Source organism: Cyprinus carpio, chromosome A24 (assembly GCF_018340385.1).
Source record: "Cyprinus carpio isolate SPL01 chromosome A24, ASM1834038v1, whole genome shotgun sequence".
Lineage (NCBI taxonomy): Eukaryota > Metazoa > Chordata > Actinopteri > Cypriniformes > Cyprinidae > Cyprinus > Cyprinus carpio.
The window spans coordinates 17,380,886-17,402,594 of NC_056595.1; the positions used below are offsets into that span (position 1 = coordinate 17,380,886).

A 21,709-nucleotide genomic window follows, 5' to 3' on the forward strand; every position below is an offset into this window, starting at 1 on the left:
TGCATGCAGACACACATAAACACACATGACAGTACAACTTACCTTGTTCCTTCACCAAAACATTCCAAGTGCATTCCCTGAAAAGTATCAATCACAGCCTTTTAGAGCAGATACAGAAAACAAGATTCGACCCACTTGTAACAAGATTATTTTACTGAAGATGGAAAACAAACGGATGTTTACCTGATACAACTGGGATACTTCAGTAAAAGAATTACACAGAGACCTATGAACATGAAACATGACCGACCATAAATAAAGTGTATAATAATAATAATAATAAAGTTTCATATATATGCACAAAAATAAAAAATAAAAGTTTGACCCCAATATTTTGTATTTATGTTATTTTTGACAGAAATTGCAGACATACCCTTGCATTTTGGAGTTGTTGCAGGGAGTGCTCAACTGTATAACCTATTGGATGGAACAATAACCATATTTTGTCATTCATTGAGGTAAAACACTATTGCAACTTGCCAATCTTTATATAGCAGTGTTTCGGTAAAAGACTTACTAAAGGCATTTTACCTGTTTGCAAGAACCGTTTCTCTAAAAACTCACCATGTTCTGAATGTAGGAGAAATTCACATCTGGGCTTCTAATATTTAGACGAACAGCATAATATGTCTCTAAAAGAGAGGTAGGAGAGAGAGCTTGGTGTCTGATTGGTCCATGACACATGCTTCTACCTACTCTTACATAGAACAATTATGTTCCACTCACCGTTGTTGGTAGACACATGACACTCACAATGTTGTTGGTTCTCAACTAAAAAAACAAAATTTCATTTTTGAATATGATACTGGTATTAGTCAGAAAATGAGGACGAAAGTAAATCCAAAGAGTAATAACACTCACCGTTGCAGGATTGATTAGCAATCAAGTCTTTAGGAACAAAGCCATTTTCCTTATAAGAACTAATGCAAGAAAGAGCGGACATTGGGAAATGAGTAATACAATCTCACATAAATATTGTAAACACTAAAAATGCCAAAATTGTTTGCCGCAGGACTAATTAAAGAGTGTGGGAAGTCTTTAATTTGTAGCATATCCTACCATGTGACACTGACAGGCCCTTGGGTCTTGCAGAAATCATCATAAGACATTAGAGATGTGCAGTGCACTAAACCATCTCCAGGGGGCGACTTATTGTCCTCTGGGCACAAGCCTTTACCTATAAACAAAAGCCATTCAGTGAGACTTCAAAAACGAACAATTAATCATGCATAATCTTTTAAACTGATGTCTGTGATTGTAACATGATCAAATGGACCACATTTATTATGCTTTTAAGCTGCTTTTTGACATTTTGAAGCAAAGACCCAGTCTGCATTCACTTTCACGTTTGGAATAACAAAAGGGTGACTAAATTATGACAGAATTTTCATTTATGTGTGAACTATTCCTGAATAGTGAATGTGAGTTCCTTAATCAAGCCCATATTTATTTGTGTTTGTCACACTCACCCACTCTTTCTACATCTCCCAGAAGCTGGATCTGGATTGATGGGTTTACAGTCCCGTTTTGCACCAGCCTTCGGAGGATGCACATATTAACAGGTTGGCTCAGCTGTAGCAGCACAGTGCAGTTTGTTTTTCTGTAATAATTACAGTAGCAGTGTTACTTGATGTTGAATTACAATGAAATCATACTTGTGTAGCTTAGAGATTTAGATTTGACTTACTGGATGTTCTGCTTGGCTTCACATCTAACCTCAGCAGTCTATATTAATGAAAAATACATTTTATAAGGATGCAGTGTTGGACAACATCAAAGTTCAGCCCTGACCTGTTCTTTGAAAACAAATGATACTTACCACAAAGACTATGTGAGTTTGGCACGATGTTGTATTGATTCCTGTTGTTGAAACTCCAGCAGAACAGGTGCTTTTATTAAAAAGATCTAAAAACTGATTATAGAGGATTCAGGAATTTATTTAAAATTTCAAAAAGAAAACCCCTTTATTTGATAAAATACACTTTAGCTTCTAAAATAATTATACAACACAAAAATATTATGAAATATTATTATTAATATTAGGTCAACCATTATATACAGTGATGCTTGAAACTTTGAATTTTAGAATTTTCTAAATAATTTCTGCATAAATATGACTCCAAAAGTCATCAGATTTTCATGCAAATCCTGAAAGTTGACACAGAGATCCCAATCAAACAATTGAGACAAAAATATATACTTTTTCTGGAAAATTATCCAATATTACATATCTGTGCATGGTATGTGAATCTCTAGGATTAGCAGTTCATTTGAAGGTGAAATTAGAGTCCATCTGTTCAGAGGTGTTTTCAATAAATGGGATGATCATCAGGTGTCAGTGCGTGCCCTGTTTTATTTAAAGAACAGGGATTTATCAAAGTCTGATCATGTCTGTGGAAGTGGATCATGGCATTAACAAAGGAGATCTCTGAGGACCTCCGAATAAATGTTGTTGTTGCTCATCAGGCTGGAAAAGGTTAAAAAACCATCTTTAAAGAGTTTGGACTCCACAAATCCACAGTCAGACAGATTATGTACAAATGGAGGAAATTCAAGACCACTGTTATCCTCCCCGGGAGTGGTCGACCAACAAAGATCACTCTAAAAGCAAGATGTGTAATAGTCTGTGAGGTTGCAAAGGACCCCAGGGTAACTTCTAAATTACTAAAGGCCTTTCTCACATTGGCTAATGTTAATGTTTATGTGTTCACCATCAGGAGAACACTGAACAACCATGGTGTATATGTCAGAGTTGCAAGGAGAAAGTCACTGCTTTTCAAAAAGAACATTGCTGCCCATCTATAGTTTGCTAAAGATCATGTGGACAAACCAGAGGACTATTGGAGAGAGGTTTAATGGATGGATGAGCCCAAAATAGAAATTTTGTGTTTAAATGAGAACAGAAAGGAAAACACTGCATTCCAGCATAAGAACCTGAAGCACTGTGGTGGTAGTAACATGTTTTGGGCCTGTCTGCTGCATCTGGTCCAGCATGGCTTGCCATCATTGATAGAACAATGAATTCTGAATTATACCAGGAAATTCTAAAAGAAAATGTCAGGACATCTGTCCATGAACTGGATATCAAGAGAAAGTGGTCATTTTACCAAAGAATGGTTAAAGAAGAACAACGTTAATGTTTTGGAATGGCTGAGTCAGAGTCCAGACCTTAAAAGGTTACTCCACACCAAAATGAAAATTTTGTCATTAATCACTTACCCCCATGTTGTTCTAAACCCTTTAAAAGCTTTTCAGATAATTTGGGTGAAAAAAGGGAGGATTGTGACTGTCCCATTGACTACCATGTTGTTTTAAATGTCAACTGAGATTTTGAGATATTTTGGTTGGGAGAGGGGAGGATTGTGTGAATTGTTGAATAAAGTCGTTATTTTTGTTTTCTTCGCGTACAAAAAGTATTCTTATCATTTCATAACGTTACGGTTGAACCACTGATGGCAGATGGACTATTCTGACGATGTCTTTCATACTATTCTGGATCTTGACAGTGTAATTTACTTGGCAGTCTATGGGACAGTCACAAGCCTCCCGGTTTTCATCCAAAAATATCTTTAAATTGTGTTTCGAAGACGAACAAAGCTTTTACGGGTTTGGAACAACATGGGGTAAGTGATTAATGACAAAATTTTCATTTTGGGGTGGAGCATCCCTTTATTTTAATTTAAATGTTGTGGAAGGATCTGAAGCAAGCAGTTCATAGGAGCAAACCCACCAACATCACAGAGTTGAAGCAGTTCTATACTGAGGAATGGACTAAAATTCCTACAAGTTGTGCAGGACTGATCAGCAGTTGCAAGAAATGTTTAGCTGCAGTTATAGGTGCAAAAGGGGTCACACCAGATACCGAAAGCAAAGATTCACATACTTTTGCCACTCACAGATGTGACATTTTTCTCAATAAATAAATGACAAAGTATATCTTTTTGTCTCAGTTGTTTGATTGGGCTCTCTTTGTCTACTTTTAGGATTTTCATGAAAATCTGATGATCTTTTGGGTCATATTTATGCAGAAATATAGAAAATAGAAAATTCTCAAGAATTCACAAACTTTCAAGCAGCACTGTGTGTGTGTGTGTGTATTATTAATAAAATAAAACCGTTCATACCCAAATCTGAATCTCTCCCTCTGTCATATTAGAGCCATTCACCTCCACAAGCATCCAGTAGTATGATGCTGTGACGTAAGAAGTGCGATATTATTACACATCCCCTGGAATTACCACTTTGAATCTAAATGAAGTTGTCTGAGAATAAAATAGGCTTTGTCTAAAAATGTTTTCTTTCTTACATTCATTAGTGCAGTACTGGGAAAAGTTACACTGTACTGCAAATGGCTCTGAAACAAATGAAAAGACACATCAAAGCACTGAACCATTAGGATTAATTTTATAATGTATAAATTATGTAATATGTGGCAGAATGAAGGTAAGGAATTTAATTTAATATCCTTGTAATTATCACCGAAATAGAAGCCCATCTCTCTTATTACAAAAAAGAAGAAAAATGACATAATCAGAATGCAATGATAATAGCAGTAGCCTGGTGAATAATGCATTGGACATCATTGTTCGTAGAACCGCTGTCTGATTGGTTACTTGAGCCCATTGACTACCAAGTAAATTACACTGTCAACTGCCAAATGGCACTATGGTGATGCGGAGAATCACAGAGGAGATGATTCGTTGAATAAAGTCGTTATTTTTGTTTTCTTCACGTACAAAAAGTATTCTTATCATTTCATAACGTTACGGTTGAACCACTGATGGCAGATGGACTATTCTGACGATGTCTTTCATACTATTCTGGATCTTGACAGTGTAATTTACTTGGCAGTCTATGGGACAGTCACAAGCCTCCTGGTTTTCATCCAAAATATCTTAAATTGTGTTTCGAAGACGAACAAAGCTTTTACGGGTTTGGAACGACATGGGGGTAAGTGATTAATGACAAAATTTTCATTTTGGGGTGGAGCATCCCTTTAATCCAATTTAAATGTTGTGGAAGGATCTGAAGCAAGCAGTTCATAGGAGCAAACCCACCAACATCACAGAGTTGAAGCAGTTCTATACTGAGGAATGGACTAAAATTCCTACAAGTTGTGCAGGACTGATCAGCAGTTGCAAGAAATGTTTAGCTGCAGTTATAGGTGCAAAAGGGGTCAGACCAGATACCGAAAGCAAAGATTCACATACTTTTGCCACTCACAGATGTGACATTTTCTCAATAAATAAATGACAAAAGTATATCTTTTTTGTCTCAGTTGTTTGATTGGGCTCTCTTTGTCTACTTTTATGATTTTCATGAAAATCTGATGATCTTTTGGGTCATATTTATGCAGAAATATAGAAAATAGAAAATTCTCAAGAATTCACAAACTTTCAAGCAGCACTGTGTGTGTGTGTGTTATTAATAAAATAAAACCGTTCATACCCAAATCTGAATCTCTCCCTCTGTCATATTAGAGCCATTCACCTCCACAAGCATCCAGTAGTATGATGCTGTGACGTAAGAAGTGCGATATTATTACACATCCCCTGGAATTACCACTTTGAATCTAAATGAAGTTGTCTGAGAATAAAATAGGCTTTGTCTAAAAATGTTTTCTTTCTTACATTCATTAGTGCAGTACTGGGAAAAGTTACACTGTACTGCAAATGGCTCTGAAACAAATGAAAAAAGACACATCAAAGCACTGAACCATTAGGATTAATTTTATAATGTATAAATTATGTAATATGTGGCAGAATGAAGGTAAGGAATTTAATTTAATATCCTGTAATTATCACCGAAATAGAAGCCATCTCTCTTATTCCAAAAAAGAAGAAAAATGACATAATCAGAATGCAATGATAATAGCAGTACCTGTGAATAATGCATTGGACGTCATTGTTCGTAGAACCGCTGTCTGATTGGTTACTTGAGCCACGACAGTTGGTGCAGCAGAAGAGCTTGCTGTCGTATGATTGACTGTTGTTTCAAAAGTACCAATTGGATGGCTAACATGATTGCTTGAAAGTGTCTGGGCAGATATTGAAGTGCTCTGTGTAGTTTTAGTAGTTATGTAAGATGTAGATGAGGCTGGAGTTGAAGGTAACCTGTTTAATCCACTTGCATTTGACACAGTAGTTGTGTTATTAACAGCTGAACCAGTTTGAATAGTGGGTGTAATAGTGCTTAATGTGATAGTTGATGTGAGGGGAAGAGTCATTGAAGTTTCATAAATTGTTGTGGCGAGTCCTGCAGGATCTGATGTGGTTCTGGCTTGTGAAGTTGAAGCAGAGGGTATGTTTACAACCAGACTCGAAGATTGAAAGTTCTGTCCTGTGTGAAAGAAATGAGAAGGAATTCGTTTTAATTGCTGAACCATGTAAAATGCAGTTTCACTGCATGCTAAATAAGGCTCTGACTTATGCATAAAAATGTAAACACTGTAATTTGGAATCTTGGAATTGATTGTTGAAGGTGAGTTTAACAAATCTGAATTTTGATGACTGTAGCAGTGGCGCTTTAACAGGAATCAATTAATGCACGTTTCTCTAGTTACTGTATAAAACCCATGCTAAAACCTTCTCAGAGAAGTTTCTAGATTCATCTCCTTTAAAGCATTGCTGCTGAAAATCAACTAGTCAACTATCCTGACCCATTCAACACCAGTACTACACAAATTAAATGGCTAACTGACTGAAGTTGATTTGGAACTCTCTACTCCAGCCTTTTATATTCCACAGCATCTTACATCTGTTTACTGACCTTGACCTTGTTGGGTGGTGATTTTCTGTGAACCGGTAATTATTGAAGTCAACATCAAGTAGAGTGGACCTTAGAAAGGCAGAAGGAGGAAGAGACAAAGTGTCATTCAACACTGCACCAAACAAATTCCATGTAAAAATTTTAAATGCAAATAGACACACAGCACAAAGCTTTGTATATATGTTGTTGTCTGTAGGTCTATATGTAGAGATGGAACACTTACTAGATGTCGAGACAAACTCTCGGGTGCTGGCAGAACCTTGGGATGCTGTTAGTGTATAAAATATTACATTTTAACTTTAAACCTTAAAATCAAAAATTAGAGTTTACAGAGGTTACACCTTTCAATTTGCAGAACTTAATCTTTCTTAAGATGATATTGATATGCAGATACAGATGATTTCTACTCAACTACATACATTTTTCACGCAACCCTGTCCAATTTAACTTCAGACACCAACCAAGCACAAGATCATTTTACCCATCCGCTATTCAAAAAATCTGTTTGCACCATGCCTGGAACAAGCATGCCTTTTCAGTGCAGAATGCTGTGAGATCGAGGACAAAAGGAAGAGCTAAATTTGCAGAGGAGTGGAAAGGCCATTTGACGTAAAAGATAAGTCATACCTTCCTGAGAAGTACTGATTCCTGGAAACTATCCTAATCATTAAATAAATGATGCCTTCTAATTTTAAATTGTTAATAAATAATGCAGGTCATGCTCTGGATACTAAATCCAGATCTAGATCTGGTTATTACATTTTTGTTTAGAGGTTGATTAGATATTTCATTTTTTATATTTCATTCATTTTTGTTTCTTTGTGTATGTGCTGTTAAATTATAAAAAATATAAGTTATTAAAAAATAATCTCAATTAAAGTAGTTTCTCTGACTCATGTACTATATTCCAAATCTTCTAAAACTGTATAATATCTTTGGGTGTTTAAAAAATGAAATTCATTTGCTGAAAATCCTGTCATAGCTCTCAAATCTTATTTGTATACATTCAATTCAGAACATTCAGATGTGCCATGTTGTAATTGGTCATAAGAAAGCAGCTTGGACGTTCTGCAAAATATCTTCTTTTCTGTTCCTTGGAAATAAGCAAACATGTTATAATAAACTGTCCTCTTTCTCATATGTAGCCTTTGAAAATCGTATTCTTCTTTATATTGACTTGGTTCTGACAGTTATGTAAATAAGGTTTTTTTAACCATTGCTGGACATGGAGCCTCCCTTCCTGCACATTTTGGATGAATCCTTTTGAAATCCCTTTTGAAACCGCCTTATGTAAATGAGTCCTTTTTATAGGAAATATTTATTTAAATGCATTATTACATATTTGACTCTACAGTATCTGCTCAATTTTAATGCTGCCACTCTTATTAAGATTGATTTTGTGTTAGAAAATAGGCAACTTTAAATTCTGAATAGCTTATAGTTTGGGACATAACTTCTCGAAGACAGTGACCCACCACCACACTATAATACTACTCAGTGAAGTGAATTCACTTGCACTGCACTTACTGTATGGGGCTGTAGTTTTGTCTGCACTGCGTTTCATACGCAGATGCCTTAGACCTAAAAGATGAAATAAAGAAATAGAATTGGCATGCACAAATGATAGAAAGACAAGAGTGTCGTTACTACTGCCCTTCTTGAACCCTGCATCAACATCAAGACATCCAAGGTTTTCAATCCAGCCTCAGTGTCTGGATGTGTTTTGAAATGTTTCAAATATCCTGTAGGATATTTGAAATTGATTTGACTTAATTTCCTGTGGAGGAGAAAAAGAATATCTTATATAGTGAACTCATTCAGGTCTAGAGACAACAAGCCAGATTTGATCTGATGTATATAGGATGCACCTTTTCACTGATTTTTTTTTTTTTGTACTGTAGAAATGTATAATTTTTTTTATTCCAATCAGCAGGCCTATATTTGTTAAATCATTATGGGTTAAAAAATGTAAATAACAATGTCAATAAGATACAATTTTGATTCACAGCAAAACTGATTTGATTTCATTTAAATGCAGCCTAAAAATAAAGGTTCTTGGTGACATCACTTGAAATGGAAAGCTGTTTCAGAGGTAGGGCGAGTTATTACTTTTAGATTAAACATTACAAAGACCTCTTTGGAATAAAGGTGTGGTGACATTTACTGTTGTTAATCTACATAATCTGGAATTTCACTTGTGGGTGAACAATTTTTCACAAAAGATGGTCAGATGCTAGTTACCTCTGATGCAGGGAACAGGCAAGGCTAGGGACTCCCTTGTTGGAAAATCCATATTAAGCCAGTAACTGTGTGCTGAAACATGATAACTGGCTTCTAGCTGGTTCAAAATAGCCATTAGCCTATCCTAGCTAGTCATTAGGTGCTCTAAACTGGTCTTTAACTGGTTCAAACTGGTAATAAGTTGATGCTTGTTCATCATTAGCTGGTTCTACCAAGTCTTTAGCTGATCGTAGCTAGTCTTTAGGTGATCCAAGCTGGTAATTAGGTGGCTAGTCATTAGGTAGTCCAACTTGTTCATTAGCTGATTCTAGTTATTTATTGTTCAAGCTGGTCAATAGCTACAAGAACAAGGAAGTAGACCATCATGGACCAGCAACAAACTGGTTACCAACTGGTCATACTAGCTTAAGGTGGTCAAACTGTTTTTTTAAAATATGGGGACTAGTCAACCAGCTAATGACCACCTTAGACCAGCTAGGAACCAGCTACCATGTTCCAATATACAGCTACTAGCTAAAGCCGGATTTTCCAAAAGGATCATTATTTAATCTATAAATAATACATGCATGAAAGTGAGTTTTCTTGAGAAGTTAAATCATGAAATCATGCAACATCAAAACATCATGCACCATCTTCATCATGCACGTATATGAAGACACTACACACAAAATGTCCCAACCAATCTACACACTGGTCTTCACGAGCAAGATATGTCTATTTGGATGATTCAGACAGCAACATTAAAGCTTTAAATAGTTTCAAAGACTTTACAAAAAAAGTACCGTGCATACTTTTCAGAGTTCAGAGAGAGAAAGCACTTCAGGCTGTTTATGGTTTGCAGAGTTGATCTGATGCTGACTTATACACAGTCATTACACAAATTATCACTGCTATTTTCAGCCCACCTCTCGTATGAACTACTGGTTAAACAGGCTTTTTTGTGAATCCCTGTACTCACCACATTGCAACGTATAATCTTGGACTCTAGCCTGGGCTCGTGTGATGGCCCAAAGTCGTGAGTCCCAGCCAATCACTGTCCCGTCCTCACAGGCCCTGTGCTCTCCAACATCGTCCCATATGCGAAACAGGTAGAGCTCCACGGTGGCCATTTTCGCCACAAGGGAGGCTTCATTTGGTTGGCATCCCAGCAGAAGACGCCCTGAAGGAGGGATTGCTCGGGCAATGGCGGTCCGCTGGTATACTTCTGAGTTACCACCTATCGTCAGGCTGAAGCTTTTACGAGGGGCATCCCACCGTAGACATATGTGGTACCAGTGACGAATGGTCAGCTGGACAGTGAACTGGTGCCGTACACCCAACAGCCAGGCGTACAGGCTGTTTGCATCCCCTTGCAGGGCGAGTTCATAGCGGGGTGCAGGTGCTGAGACATAGCTAAATGCTGTCCACTCGCCTGGGGAAAGGACCTGTATGTCCACACATACCGTAGTTTGAAAGAGCACAGGCATACGCCCCTGCTCCTGGAAAGTCCAGTGGTCATCACACCCTTGCAGGACAGCCTTAGTGTCAGACATAAAGAAGCCATCCACTGGGGAGAGAGAGGAAGATACAAGGTTTTATTGAATTTTTAAAGTATGAGTCCTTTATATACGCAATTTTAATGTTAACAGTATTAGTCCAACAGGCCGATATATGCAAGCCAATAAATTATAGTGAAATGACCCAGCAACCTCACATGATTTCTATTATTTCTAGCATTCTTTTTTTTATATAAATAAAATGTTTTTTCTTAGCCACTGAGATTTTTTTTTTTTTTATTTGTTGTAAATAGGAATTTTGATTCTTTATGCCTTTTTGTATTTGTAAAGGTTTTACATTTTTACATTTCAATATATCCCAGAACATAACAATGTCCATAAGATCAAATTTGGATTCACAACCCAATTTATTTAATTAAAATGCAGGGGAAGGGAAGAAAAATAAGATGTTTTAGTGACATCACTCGAAAAGGAAAACGGCTTCAAAGATAGGGCAAATATATTATATATATATTTTTTCTTTTACTTTTTGATTTAATTTTTGATTGATTTTTTTGAAGATTTATTTGGAGTCATATTTACCATTATTCGAAAATTTTGTGGGCAAAATCTAGTCATTTCAATAGGAATGCATGCGATCTGGAAGATTGCTTGAGGGTGAATGATTTCTCCATGCAGTGAGTTCAAGTTGGTTACATGGCTTCACCTTGTTGCTCAGCAGAAAGCTGCTTGACTACAAAGGGACTTTATACAGTGTATCGCTACATTTTTGACAGTTGTAAAATTGATCTTTTGGCCTGCATAATTTTGCAGAAATTCGGCCACCACACCTGAACATGCACTATAATCTATTCACAATAAGACCCGGAACATGTATTAAGGAAGTACATGGGGTCAATTTTGATTTCATGTAGACTTATAAAGACAGTGTACCCTTTAATCTTTTCAAGACAATGAAAATGATTCTGCTCTGTTAAATTTTTACAAAACTTGCACACCTTCACATTAACTTTTAACTCTAATCCCCTCTGACCTGTCCAGTTTACCACTATCCCATAAGGCCTGTCAGTTTCATGAGCATACAACCAGCAAAAACAGAATGGCCCAGATCTCGCCTGAAAGGAACAAATCGACAGCCACATGTTCACAGATATGTGTGTATGTTTATGTGCACATTATATTAATTATGTGTGTATGCTAGTCTAAATAAAACTCGTGACAAGATGCTACAGTAATTCTGAGCAGCATTTACCTGACTTTAGCTATGGGCTAGACTCCATATTTAATTATGATGGATAGATGTTCATTCTGTTCTATACATGTATGTTCTAGGTCACATCTAAGTTGTTTGTCTACTGGAAACGTTTTATTAAGACATTTTTCTAAGGTCTTCCGTCTACACACAACTGAACAAATTGTAATTCAATCCCTCTTAGACTTGTTTTCATTTGTGTAAAATAAAATATGGTGTCTGCGCTGTCTGTTTTTTAAAACTCTAATGCTACAAACTTCTGTTATCCTGACAATGATTTACCTTTTAGCATTTAGTGTTGGGGCAAAGAGTGTAATAGCTAGCGAAAAGTAGTAAAGCTACTAACTAAATACATTTGTTCAGTATTTAATATCCACTTGTAGTATACAGGTATGGCTTTTCCACTCGCAATCTTCTTTTTCCAGACAAACACTACATTCCAGCATCTTTTAATCTCACAATTCTGACTTTTTAGAATTTCTTCTGACTCTGCTGTGTGTGTGCACTTGGATGGGTTAAATGCAGAGCACCAATTCCGAGAATGGGTTACCATACTTGGCAAATGTCACGACTTTCACTTTCACTTTTAACATTAACATCTCACAATTCTGCGTATACTGTAAGTGTCTTTACTGTCGCTTTTGATCAATTCTGTGTGTCCTTGCTGAATAAAAGTAATAATTTCGTAAAACAAATACTACTTCATCAAACCTTTCAAAGGTAGTGTACATAGCGTATAGTGCATCATTTGAAACACAATTAGTCACTTCCCCCCTCTGCTCTCTAAGTGTTGTGTCGGTGGTTTCTCTTGGGGAATGAGGAGAGAAATGGTCTGAATCCCTTTATCTTCACTGTGATCATTACTAATTAATTCATTAAAGCTAGGACAATCATGCTGCGGGCCACTGGACTCCTCCACATTATCTCATCCATTCTGTCTCTCGCTCTCCTTCAGCTAGACACCCTCTGGGTATGTGAATTCTCCTGGTATTACTGGTATTTATTATTAAATTCAATCTAAAACCTGATCAGATTTCATAATGGTATTAGAAAATGCTCCCTGCTAAAATTGTTGTGAGTTTGTCTTCTGCACAGAGTGACTCTTCTGCACAGCTGACTCAGTCCCTCCTTCCATTCTTATTAATCGTTTTACTACTTGGAGTTTTATAGACTTGTACGGGAGTGCTGGCAAGCAATTAAGCAAATGCTGTCTTAGGAGGATTTCTGGACTTGATTCTCAGCCAAACTGGTCATTTTCAGGCTCTCTCTGTAGATTGCTCATATAGAAATTGATAGAGAAATAGTGCCCACAGATATATAATAATTTTCATATCAACTATTTCAGTTTTGCTCACCTCTTAATGGCATGTAAAACTGTGTTTGGTTAATTTAAATATTGGCCAGATGGTCTTTTCTTGTGTAAAGGGACAAGCTGCCAGACTTTATAGCACAAGTTTAGACTTTAGCCTCACAAAATCTTCTGTTTTCTACGTTTTATAAGAAATAAATTTGGTAAAATAGTAGTATACTGTACTAACCTTGAGGCAGGAGGTGAACCCAAAGACAGAGGAGCCAGACAAAGTGATGTGCGGACTTCTTGTATCGTCCACTCAGGTGCTTGCTGTGCTTGTAAAGCATCCTTTAAAGAAAAATAAAAGGAACTATTTTGTTCAAAGAAAGAAAATAAGTAGTTTCATCTAACAGAATAACAGGGTGTAACTGACAGAAAATTTTATCAAAATAATAACAATTTACATATTAACTTAATTTCCTTTTTGCCTGACATCACAAAATCTTTTTTTTAAAACCCCTCCTCTCCAACTAACGTGTAATACTTATTCTTATGTAATGCCCACTTTTCACAATCCAGTCAGTGCCAGATTAATAAAATAAGATTGCACATATATGTTTGTATATGTTCTGTATATTCCACATTGCTTTGTTCCTTTCTAGTGCCAGTTTTTTTCTTTTTTAAAGTGGCATTGTGTGAATGACTGAATGTCACCAAGCAGAAAAACAAATTATAAGCTGCATAATTAGACTGTATCCCTGTTATATAGGAGTGAATGTAACAGTAAGTGTACATTTATATATTTCTGTATATTTGTATATTTTTTTAAAGTTTGCCGCAGACAGAAATTGATACAAGTCATTAGAGATACATTCATGTGCTGTCCAAAATGGTGCCCTTAGTCTGTGCCCATGCCTTAGACTTTTGTGCTGCAAACTCCATGGTGACTCAGATCTCTATAAAAGGGGATAAAAGCCCAACTTGATTTAAAAATGGAAAAGACAGGAAATGTTAAATGTCTGTTGCTGGTTTACAGTAATAAGACAGACTGAGGCGGCTTTGGTGCTGAGAGTGATTAAATGACTGCATGTGTGGAGTTGTTTGAATAAAACTCTGATGAAATGCTCCTGGTTTATTGTCTGGACAAAAGCAGACAGGCATTACTAACTGTGTAAGAGGCAGTAATTCTGTCTAATGTAAAGTGGCAGTCAACTTACAGCAGTCTCTTTCATCAAATCTGTCTGGCTGTTTAATGATTCAGCCACTCACACAATCTCTCTTGCTCTCTTCCTCTCTCTATATCTGCCTTTTCTTTTGCTTTCTATAATAGGCGTTATTTCCAACAAGGTCTAATACACCTGGCTATGCATTAGCACTCCAGGTTAATGCAGTTGTTCAGTTGCCACATTTGGAATTAATATGCATTTTGTCATAATGGCTATTTTGAGTGGCCATCAATGGTGAAACATCCTATTTGCCCACATAACTGTGTAGTTATGGTACATACCAGCAGGGACAATCCAGCTAAACAGATTGTTTTCTGATTTTGCTAATCTACTGTATAAATCTGTTTTGACATAAATTGTGAATTTGTTGAACATTTTGTAATTATATTCTACTGTATACAGAAATCAGCCCAAAAAGGCAGAGGTTAAAAGTTTGTACCATGTGCTTATTTAGCAAGCACTTGCATTCAGTAATTGTGATAACAACATCACAACCTGAGCTCAATTAAAACACATTTCTCAACATGAAAACAATAATCAGCTCAAGTGTTCACACTCCAATTATAATCTCAGGATGTATAAAATGCCCACAGGTGAGGTAATTTGCGTTGGAACAATGAAACTGAACAACAAAAAGAAGTACAAGTTAATATGTGTCTATCTATTCTTCTGCTTTTGGATGATTTATACTGTAAAGTTATCTAGTGCTTGAGAACTGAATTAATATTTACAAGCAAAATCTATGCACTGGAAGCTTTTTGGTTTTTTTTTTGTCCTCTGGATTTTTTATTTTTTAACACAAATATGTGGCAAGGAATGTGGCAAAAGAAGATATCTTTTATTCCATTCATTGCTGCTTACAAGTATCAGGATTCAGAGGTGTTTTTATCATTCGCTGATTTGTGATGGCCAAAGCCACTAACTTGCAAACTTTTAACTCAGCAGGTTTCTCACAGTCATGGAAAATCTGGAAATATCAGGCCATTGTAAAATTGTAAAATTGTGATTCCTGAGCCTGGAGAAGTCATGGAAGTTTTTGTGTTGAATATATTTGTCTAGAAGCTATATGGTAATGCTCAAGTATTTTTTATTTTTTTTCAGCTTTCTTAGAAACTCACTTCCCTTAATGTCATGGAAATATTTTATTCCATTGTAGTGTACTTTATCTGCATAGACACTGAGTTTAGAGGAACAAATGAAAGGCTTGTGGATTTGCATAAAGAAATATGAATAAGTTATGAATAACCTATTAACAGGGTTGCCAAAACGCTTCCAGGCTCTGTCTCACGCTCTCACGCTGCCCATGTAAGACTCACGCCAAAGTGACAACCCTGCTTTACGAAATATAAACAATAAAAACAGTTTTGGCGTATTTAATGTGGCATAAATCGTAAAATGTAGCGCTCCAGTTAAAGCCACAGCCATTGAAAAACAGAGTTGCGACAAGCTTTGATCTCGCCGGCGTCGCCGCGCGGTCACGTGGTTCATGGAGCTCTCCAAATAAATCATGGTTTACAATCCATTTAATCGGATTAAAGTAGAATATACGACAGCTTCACTTATCACTATACAGGCATTTGCAGCATTTTTTGGTAAACATTGCACCATATTATGCATTGATTATTACGTCGATACATTTACAGTATCATTTTATTCTGGAGAGTGATGGAGAGGCAACATTACTATGGTTTTCTTGTATTTTTCAGTTAAATAAATGTTCTATATTTTAGTTCAATAATATTTATTTAATATTTTAAGGGGATATTTTGGTACTAAATACTATTTGTGCAATAATTATGGTCCATTAATGACAAATAAAATAAAATAAAATAAAATAAAATAAAATAAATCTCATTCCAAAAGTTGGCAGCCTTGCTATTAAAAACCTAGGATGAGATTCATTTTTTAAACTTAAAAGTTGTCCAATGTCTCATCACTGGATCCACAGTGACCCATCATCTCTGCACCACTGTAGTTGATGATGAGCAGCATTAACGTACAATTTATATGTATGTTTAAGGGTAACTGTTTATCACAGTACATGCAACTTTTCACAGTTTCGTCACCATTTCCAATGGTCATCTAATATTACTCTTTTTTATTTATATATTTTCGTGTCCCCAATTAATACGAGCTTATAGAGGCTGCAAGCAAATTACATATAGTAGCATTTATGTTTCAAAATATCTACAAATACACTAATTTCTTGTCTGACTTGTGTAATACATCTGTCTGGATTTGTTCATTAAGTCTCGCGCTCACCTGATGTCGTCGCGCGTGATGCGCCTGAAGACATCCTTGATTCGCGGCTCTTTCACCGCTCTTAACTTCATCCAAAAACCTCCACGTGAAATAAATCTCAGTGCTGGTCGACGTGTGCTTCCTTTTTCAACTGTCTCGAATTAACAGGTAACGAAAATAAAACAGCAACGCAGTATCAAAACAGGGTGAAGTTAAAAAAGACAGCTCTTGGGGTTGAAAAAATGTTGTGACACTCCCATAATTGTGAGAACTTCGTGTTTCCAATAAGAGGATGACACTCCTTCCTCTATTCTACACTTGGCTGACTTTTCAGTCAGCAATACTGACATTTTTCTTTGTCATAGACCATTTAGTTATGATGTTGTTGATCTCTTCTGTTGCCTGATGAGTGGTATTGTTGCTAAAGTGTTTGCACTTTACATATTAAGGCTTAAAAGATTATCCCAAAAAGTTTGTTTTCTGAATTCTCTGACATTATTAATTATAGGCTGTGAATGAAACAATGACATAAGGAGATTAATGGTTTTTGAAAAGCACTCTTACTTTCTTTTACCATGGTTACTTAGTGAGAAGTGATCTGGTGGCAACTGGTTCTTTGAGGCACAGCAGTGACCAGGATGTGGACTCAGACATTTCCTGGACCCTCAGCAGCCTGTCAGTGGAGGTAAAGCATGCCCATCTGTGCATGCCTTGTGTCAGCCCTTCAGGGTTCTTCTTGCTCTTTCTCAGAGGTCAGACACCCTGGCTGTTTTCAGGATTGCTTGTTGAGAGTGATGCTAACGTCACACAGACAGCTCAAATATTCCATGACTTACTGTAGCAGGTGCCTGGAAAGACAGACACATATTTTTTTAGGCAGGAGAAAGTTTGTTCAAGTGAAAGTTCATCCAAAAATAGACATTTTGTCATTGTTTTCTCACCTACATGCTGTATGATATTGTTTCAAAAACAAAAGGAGATGTTATGCAGAAAGTGAATGTTGAAAAAAGGTTGAAGAAAAGATAATTTATTGTTGTGAAATTAGGTTGTGAGGCTCAATAGATATGTTAACTTATAATTTTCACCAGTCGAATGGATCCGAGCAAATTACAGATTTTAAAAGTACATGCGAATGACAATATATGCGCAGTGCCTGGTCACTGCGTTCAAAATTAGAGAGAGCCACCATGAGTATAATTGTCATTTTGCCTTGAAGACATATCCAAAAAGGAAGCCGACATATATGTCAGAAGAGCTTTTTAGCAATTACCGTATTAATAAATATTTAGTCTCCTCCGCTGACCAGTTTGTAAGATGTAAATAAAGAAACACATATTTGTAAGACTTCACTCACAATCACTCACTATGCATGTGTGCAAGGTATTTTTGAATCCAATTTAGAAAATAGTCAGATTCAAACCTTTACATGCCTATTTTATTCCTGATCTGATTATTTTAGGTCTACACCACCCCTTCCAATGCGATCTAAATTTCATTCAGACTGGATCGATTCATCAGATCGATTGCTGTGTTTTCATAAAGGCTATTCAGTCCGATTCAGGGATCAACAGTAACATACTATTTGGTTACATGCAAATGAGACCAATGTTTTTTTGTCTGTTCTTTACATAAAGTTATTGTATGGCTTTTGGACATTTTTTAAGCTTGACAGCCACTCGTCACATTTAGTTTTATTTTATGGAAAAGAGCAGTATGAATAGCATTTTTGTATTACATGGAAGCAAGTCATACCGGTTTTTTTTTTCCAACAACTTGAGGATGAATAAATGATGATTGCTTTAATTCTGGATGAACTACTCCTGTAAATAGTTTATATTTATATGTGAATAGGATGTGGTATGGGTTGATAGAAAAAAGGGACTTGAAATAGTATGGTGTTTATGGCTTTGTGGATGAAAGTGAGAGTAAAATGATGTACGGAGAAGCACAGACCGGTTTTACAGCTTTTCCCCCTCAACTCTCCTATTAGCCTCTCTGTAGTAGCCCTCTCTCTCTCTCTCTCTCTCTCTCTATCTCTCTCTCTCTCTCTCACACACACACACACACACACACACACACACACACACACACACACACACACACAAACAAAGAAGCCTGTGAAAATGGCCCTCACACTAATAGCAGATCACCTTTTCTATTATGCAGGGTGTGGATCCCTGGGGCCCCTTTATCTCCTTTTCCTCTCTTTTTGTCAAGTTCTGAAATAAACTTAGTACTGTATGTTGTTTATTAGTTTGTTTTTATTGATCTTTTCTTTTTTATACTTCTGTTTTGCAGTTTGGACCCTAACCAAGAGCTAAACTGTCTTGAGTAATTTTTTCTTCAATTTAGTTTGATTAAAGCATGTAAAATAGTGAAAATGCATCTAATTTAGTTTTTAATAGTATGTTTTTCCCCCATTAAATCATATTATGATCATTAAGTTATCTATAATTATTTGAAATTAAGAACCACAACATCTTATGGTTTAATAAAAGAAAAACATTAGCTTCTGTATGATTTATAAAGTATTAGTATTTATTGATATTTTGAATTAGCTTTTATTTTTATATTTTGTTTCATTTTAAAGTTTTTCATTTAGTGTGTTCTGATTTTAGAAAATGTATTTATTTCTGTTTATTTCACATTCAATTTAATTACTGTAAACAATTTTTAATAGTTTTGTTAACAGTACAACACTGCCTTGAAATAATCAATCTTAAGTATTTCAAATCATATATATATTTTTTAAGCATTTTCGAAATCCTAAAACATTGTTTTTTTCCAGGTTTAAATTTAGACCCCACTGTATGTAGGAAGTGAGATGTATCATCAACAAAAGCGTGAGTATTGAATAATGACTTCTTCTTTTATAACTTCCTTCTGATGGAGATGAGCTTTTCAGTAGACTGGGTTTCTATGGTTATGGATCATACCTGAAAAAATGCTGAATGAAAAAGAGTACTGGTGCACTTCTTTTTTTCTGACCTCTGTCTATTGAAATATCTATGGTTAGGTTAATTTGCATTTAACCTTCTCTTTTTCTATACATGTATCCAGCCTATTAGAATACATGGTGGCTGTTTCTCTGATGAATTCTGTAAGCTGTGGTTGCAATTCATCTGAATTGTATACTGAAAGAGAAAAACTGACCTGGACAAAACAGCATTAGGTTACTTTAGTGAGGAGGCACGCCCTTTTAGAACAGTATCCTCTTCTTTAATCTCTGCTCATGATCAGCCTCTGTGGTACTTATTACTGTAGAACCCACTTATAGACGACCAGGACTGCATTTGGGTATGCCACAGCATCTTCGTGACTGCCAGTGGCGTTAGACAGAAGTAAATGTGTCATGTGAAATGCAATACTTTTTGTGTAATGATTGTTTCAAAGAAGGGAAAACTCCCCTATTCTTGTGCCTTTTTTGCACACACTCTCACACTGTCATACCGCTGCTCATATGGCTCTTGTAGCTGTAGTAATGAACCCTTTACTAATGGTAATGACAGCCTAGCAATTTTCACAGCTCTCTACGCTAAATAAGTCCTCTGAGTATCTGTGCGCTCTCAATGTGTAGAGGCTGTTAGTAATGTCACAATGTGGGAGTCGTTTCCAATTATGTCTTCATACTCACTTGCCTTGTGTGTCGGTTCCTCTGGTTATACTGTAACACTATTAACCCTCATATAAAAGTTTCACATGGCATTGTATTTCATGCACTTTTTCCACTAGTTAACAATCTTGAACATTGCCATTTATTGACAATGACCACTAGAGGGCAGTATGCTTTAAAACTGAAAACAGGGCAACAATTTATCCTATTTACTGTTAATGCTTAATTTAATAAGAATTTATAATAACACAAACAAATGATGCAACACTGTTCTCTTTTGTTTCACCCTCTTTTATTTTTATTCTTCTGAAATTCATAGAAACAGATAAAAAACAACAATCATCTCCATATCAGTCAGGCAGAATGCATGAACTATAGGCTAAATTTGTGTGTGTGTGTGTGTGTGTGTGTGTGTGTGTGTGTGTGTGTGTGTGTGTGTGTGTGTGTGTGTGTGTGTGTGTGTGTGTGTTTGTGTGTGTGTGTGTGTGTGCAAGCCAGTGTGGGTGTATAGTGTATATACTTTTTTCCCCTCATTCATCCCACTGGCTTTGACATCTTCAAAGGGCCTTGTGCCAATACTTATTCACAGCAATCATATTTGGACTGAATAAAGTAGTGGAGGTGTATAAACAAAATGAAGGAATGTAAGCCTGAGTGAATCTGTATGTGAAGGGCTTTGCACTGAATGTTCAAATCCAGCAATTTTGACAGACAAGGAGGACAAATAAGAGATTGTAATGAACATGAACTTTTAAGCTTCATTTATAAAATGAAGATCATTCTAGGTCCATGATATTTCTCTTAAAGGGTAAACGCTTTCAAGTACAGTTAAGTACATAGACATAACTGGACTATTTTGCCCACATAAAACCAAGCTACATTCCTACAAATTGAAAGCTGTCCAATTAGATAGATAGATAATGGATTAAAAATGATTGATTCTATTACACTGCACAAAATCATTTGTTTAATGAGTATTTTAGTCTTAATTTCTTTCTTGGTCTTTTTTGTCTTGTTTCCATATCCAAACAAGATAAATGCACTTAACCAAATTTGTATTAAACATTAAGGCATAATTAAGATATGATATCTGAAAACATGACCGTTGTTCTTACTCTATTGGCAAACCCATAATTAAAAAAAAAATCATTAATTTTTCATTCATTTCTCATAAAACAAGAAAAGTACTATTTGTCAAGGGGTCAAGGGCCCTCTGAAAAAAAAAGCCTTAATATCTTATGCAGTTTTACTTGTGTATATATGCAAAAAAAGTATGGATTAAGAAAATAATTTTATTTTATTCCATATAGGGCCTGTCAAAAAAAAAAAAAGTGCTAAACAAAAAGGATGTTGCTGATGTATTTCAGTGCTATTCTGAGATCAGTGAAAGCTCTATTTACAGCACTGTTCTGAGATAAGACAGAGCTGTCTGAGTGCTTCACTGAGATCAGCAACAGCTTAGATCAGTAAAAGCTGCAGTTGGGTTGCTGGTCTGAGAAATTTTAAAGGTGCCATAGAATGCAAAAATCACTTTTATAAGGTGTTCACTTTTATAACACAGTTGTGTGGCCGCAGTGTGTG

General features: G+C 36.0%; 1 protein-coding gene across 1 annotated transcript; it reads right to left on the reverse strand.

Moving 5' to 3' along the window:
• Nucleotides 1–3: 3 nt before the first annotated feature.
• On the reverse strand, nt 4–16,721 carry LOC109057432. Its single transcript, XM_042714913.1, has 21 exons — nt 16,537–16,721; nt 13,296–13,396; nt 9,968–10,555; nt 8,296–8,349; nt 6,992–7,036; nt 6,769–6,837; nt 5,881–6,339; nt 5,631–5,678; nt 5,449–5,516; nt 4,307–4,352; nt 4,125–4,192; nt 1,820–1,912; nt 1,688–1,725; nt 1,470–1,600; nt 1,060–1,177; nt 862–920; nt 727–771; nt 565–632; nt 374–417; nt 184–226; nt 4–77 (listed from the first exon to the last, which is right to left on the reverse strand). The coding sequence occupies exons 1-21, from the start codon at nt 16,605–16,607 to the stop codon at nt 39–41; spliced, it is 2,295 nt and encodes a 764-aa protein (XP_042570847.1). The 5' UTR covers nt 16,608–16,721; the 3' UTR covers nt 4–38.
• Nucleotides 16,722–21,709: the final 4,988 nt, after the last annotated feature.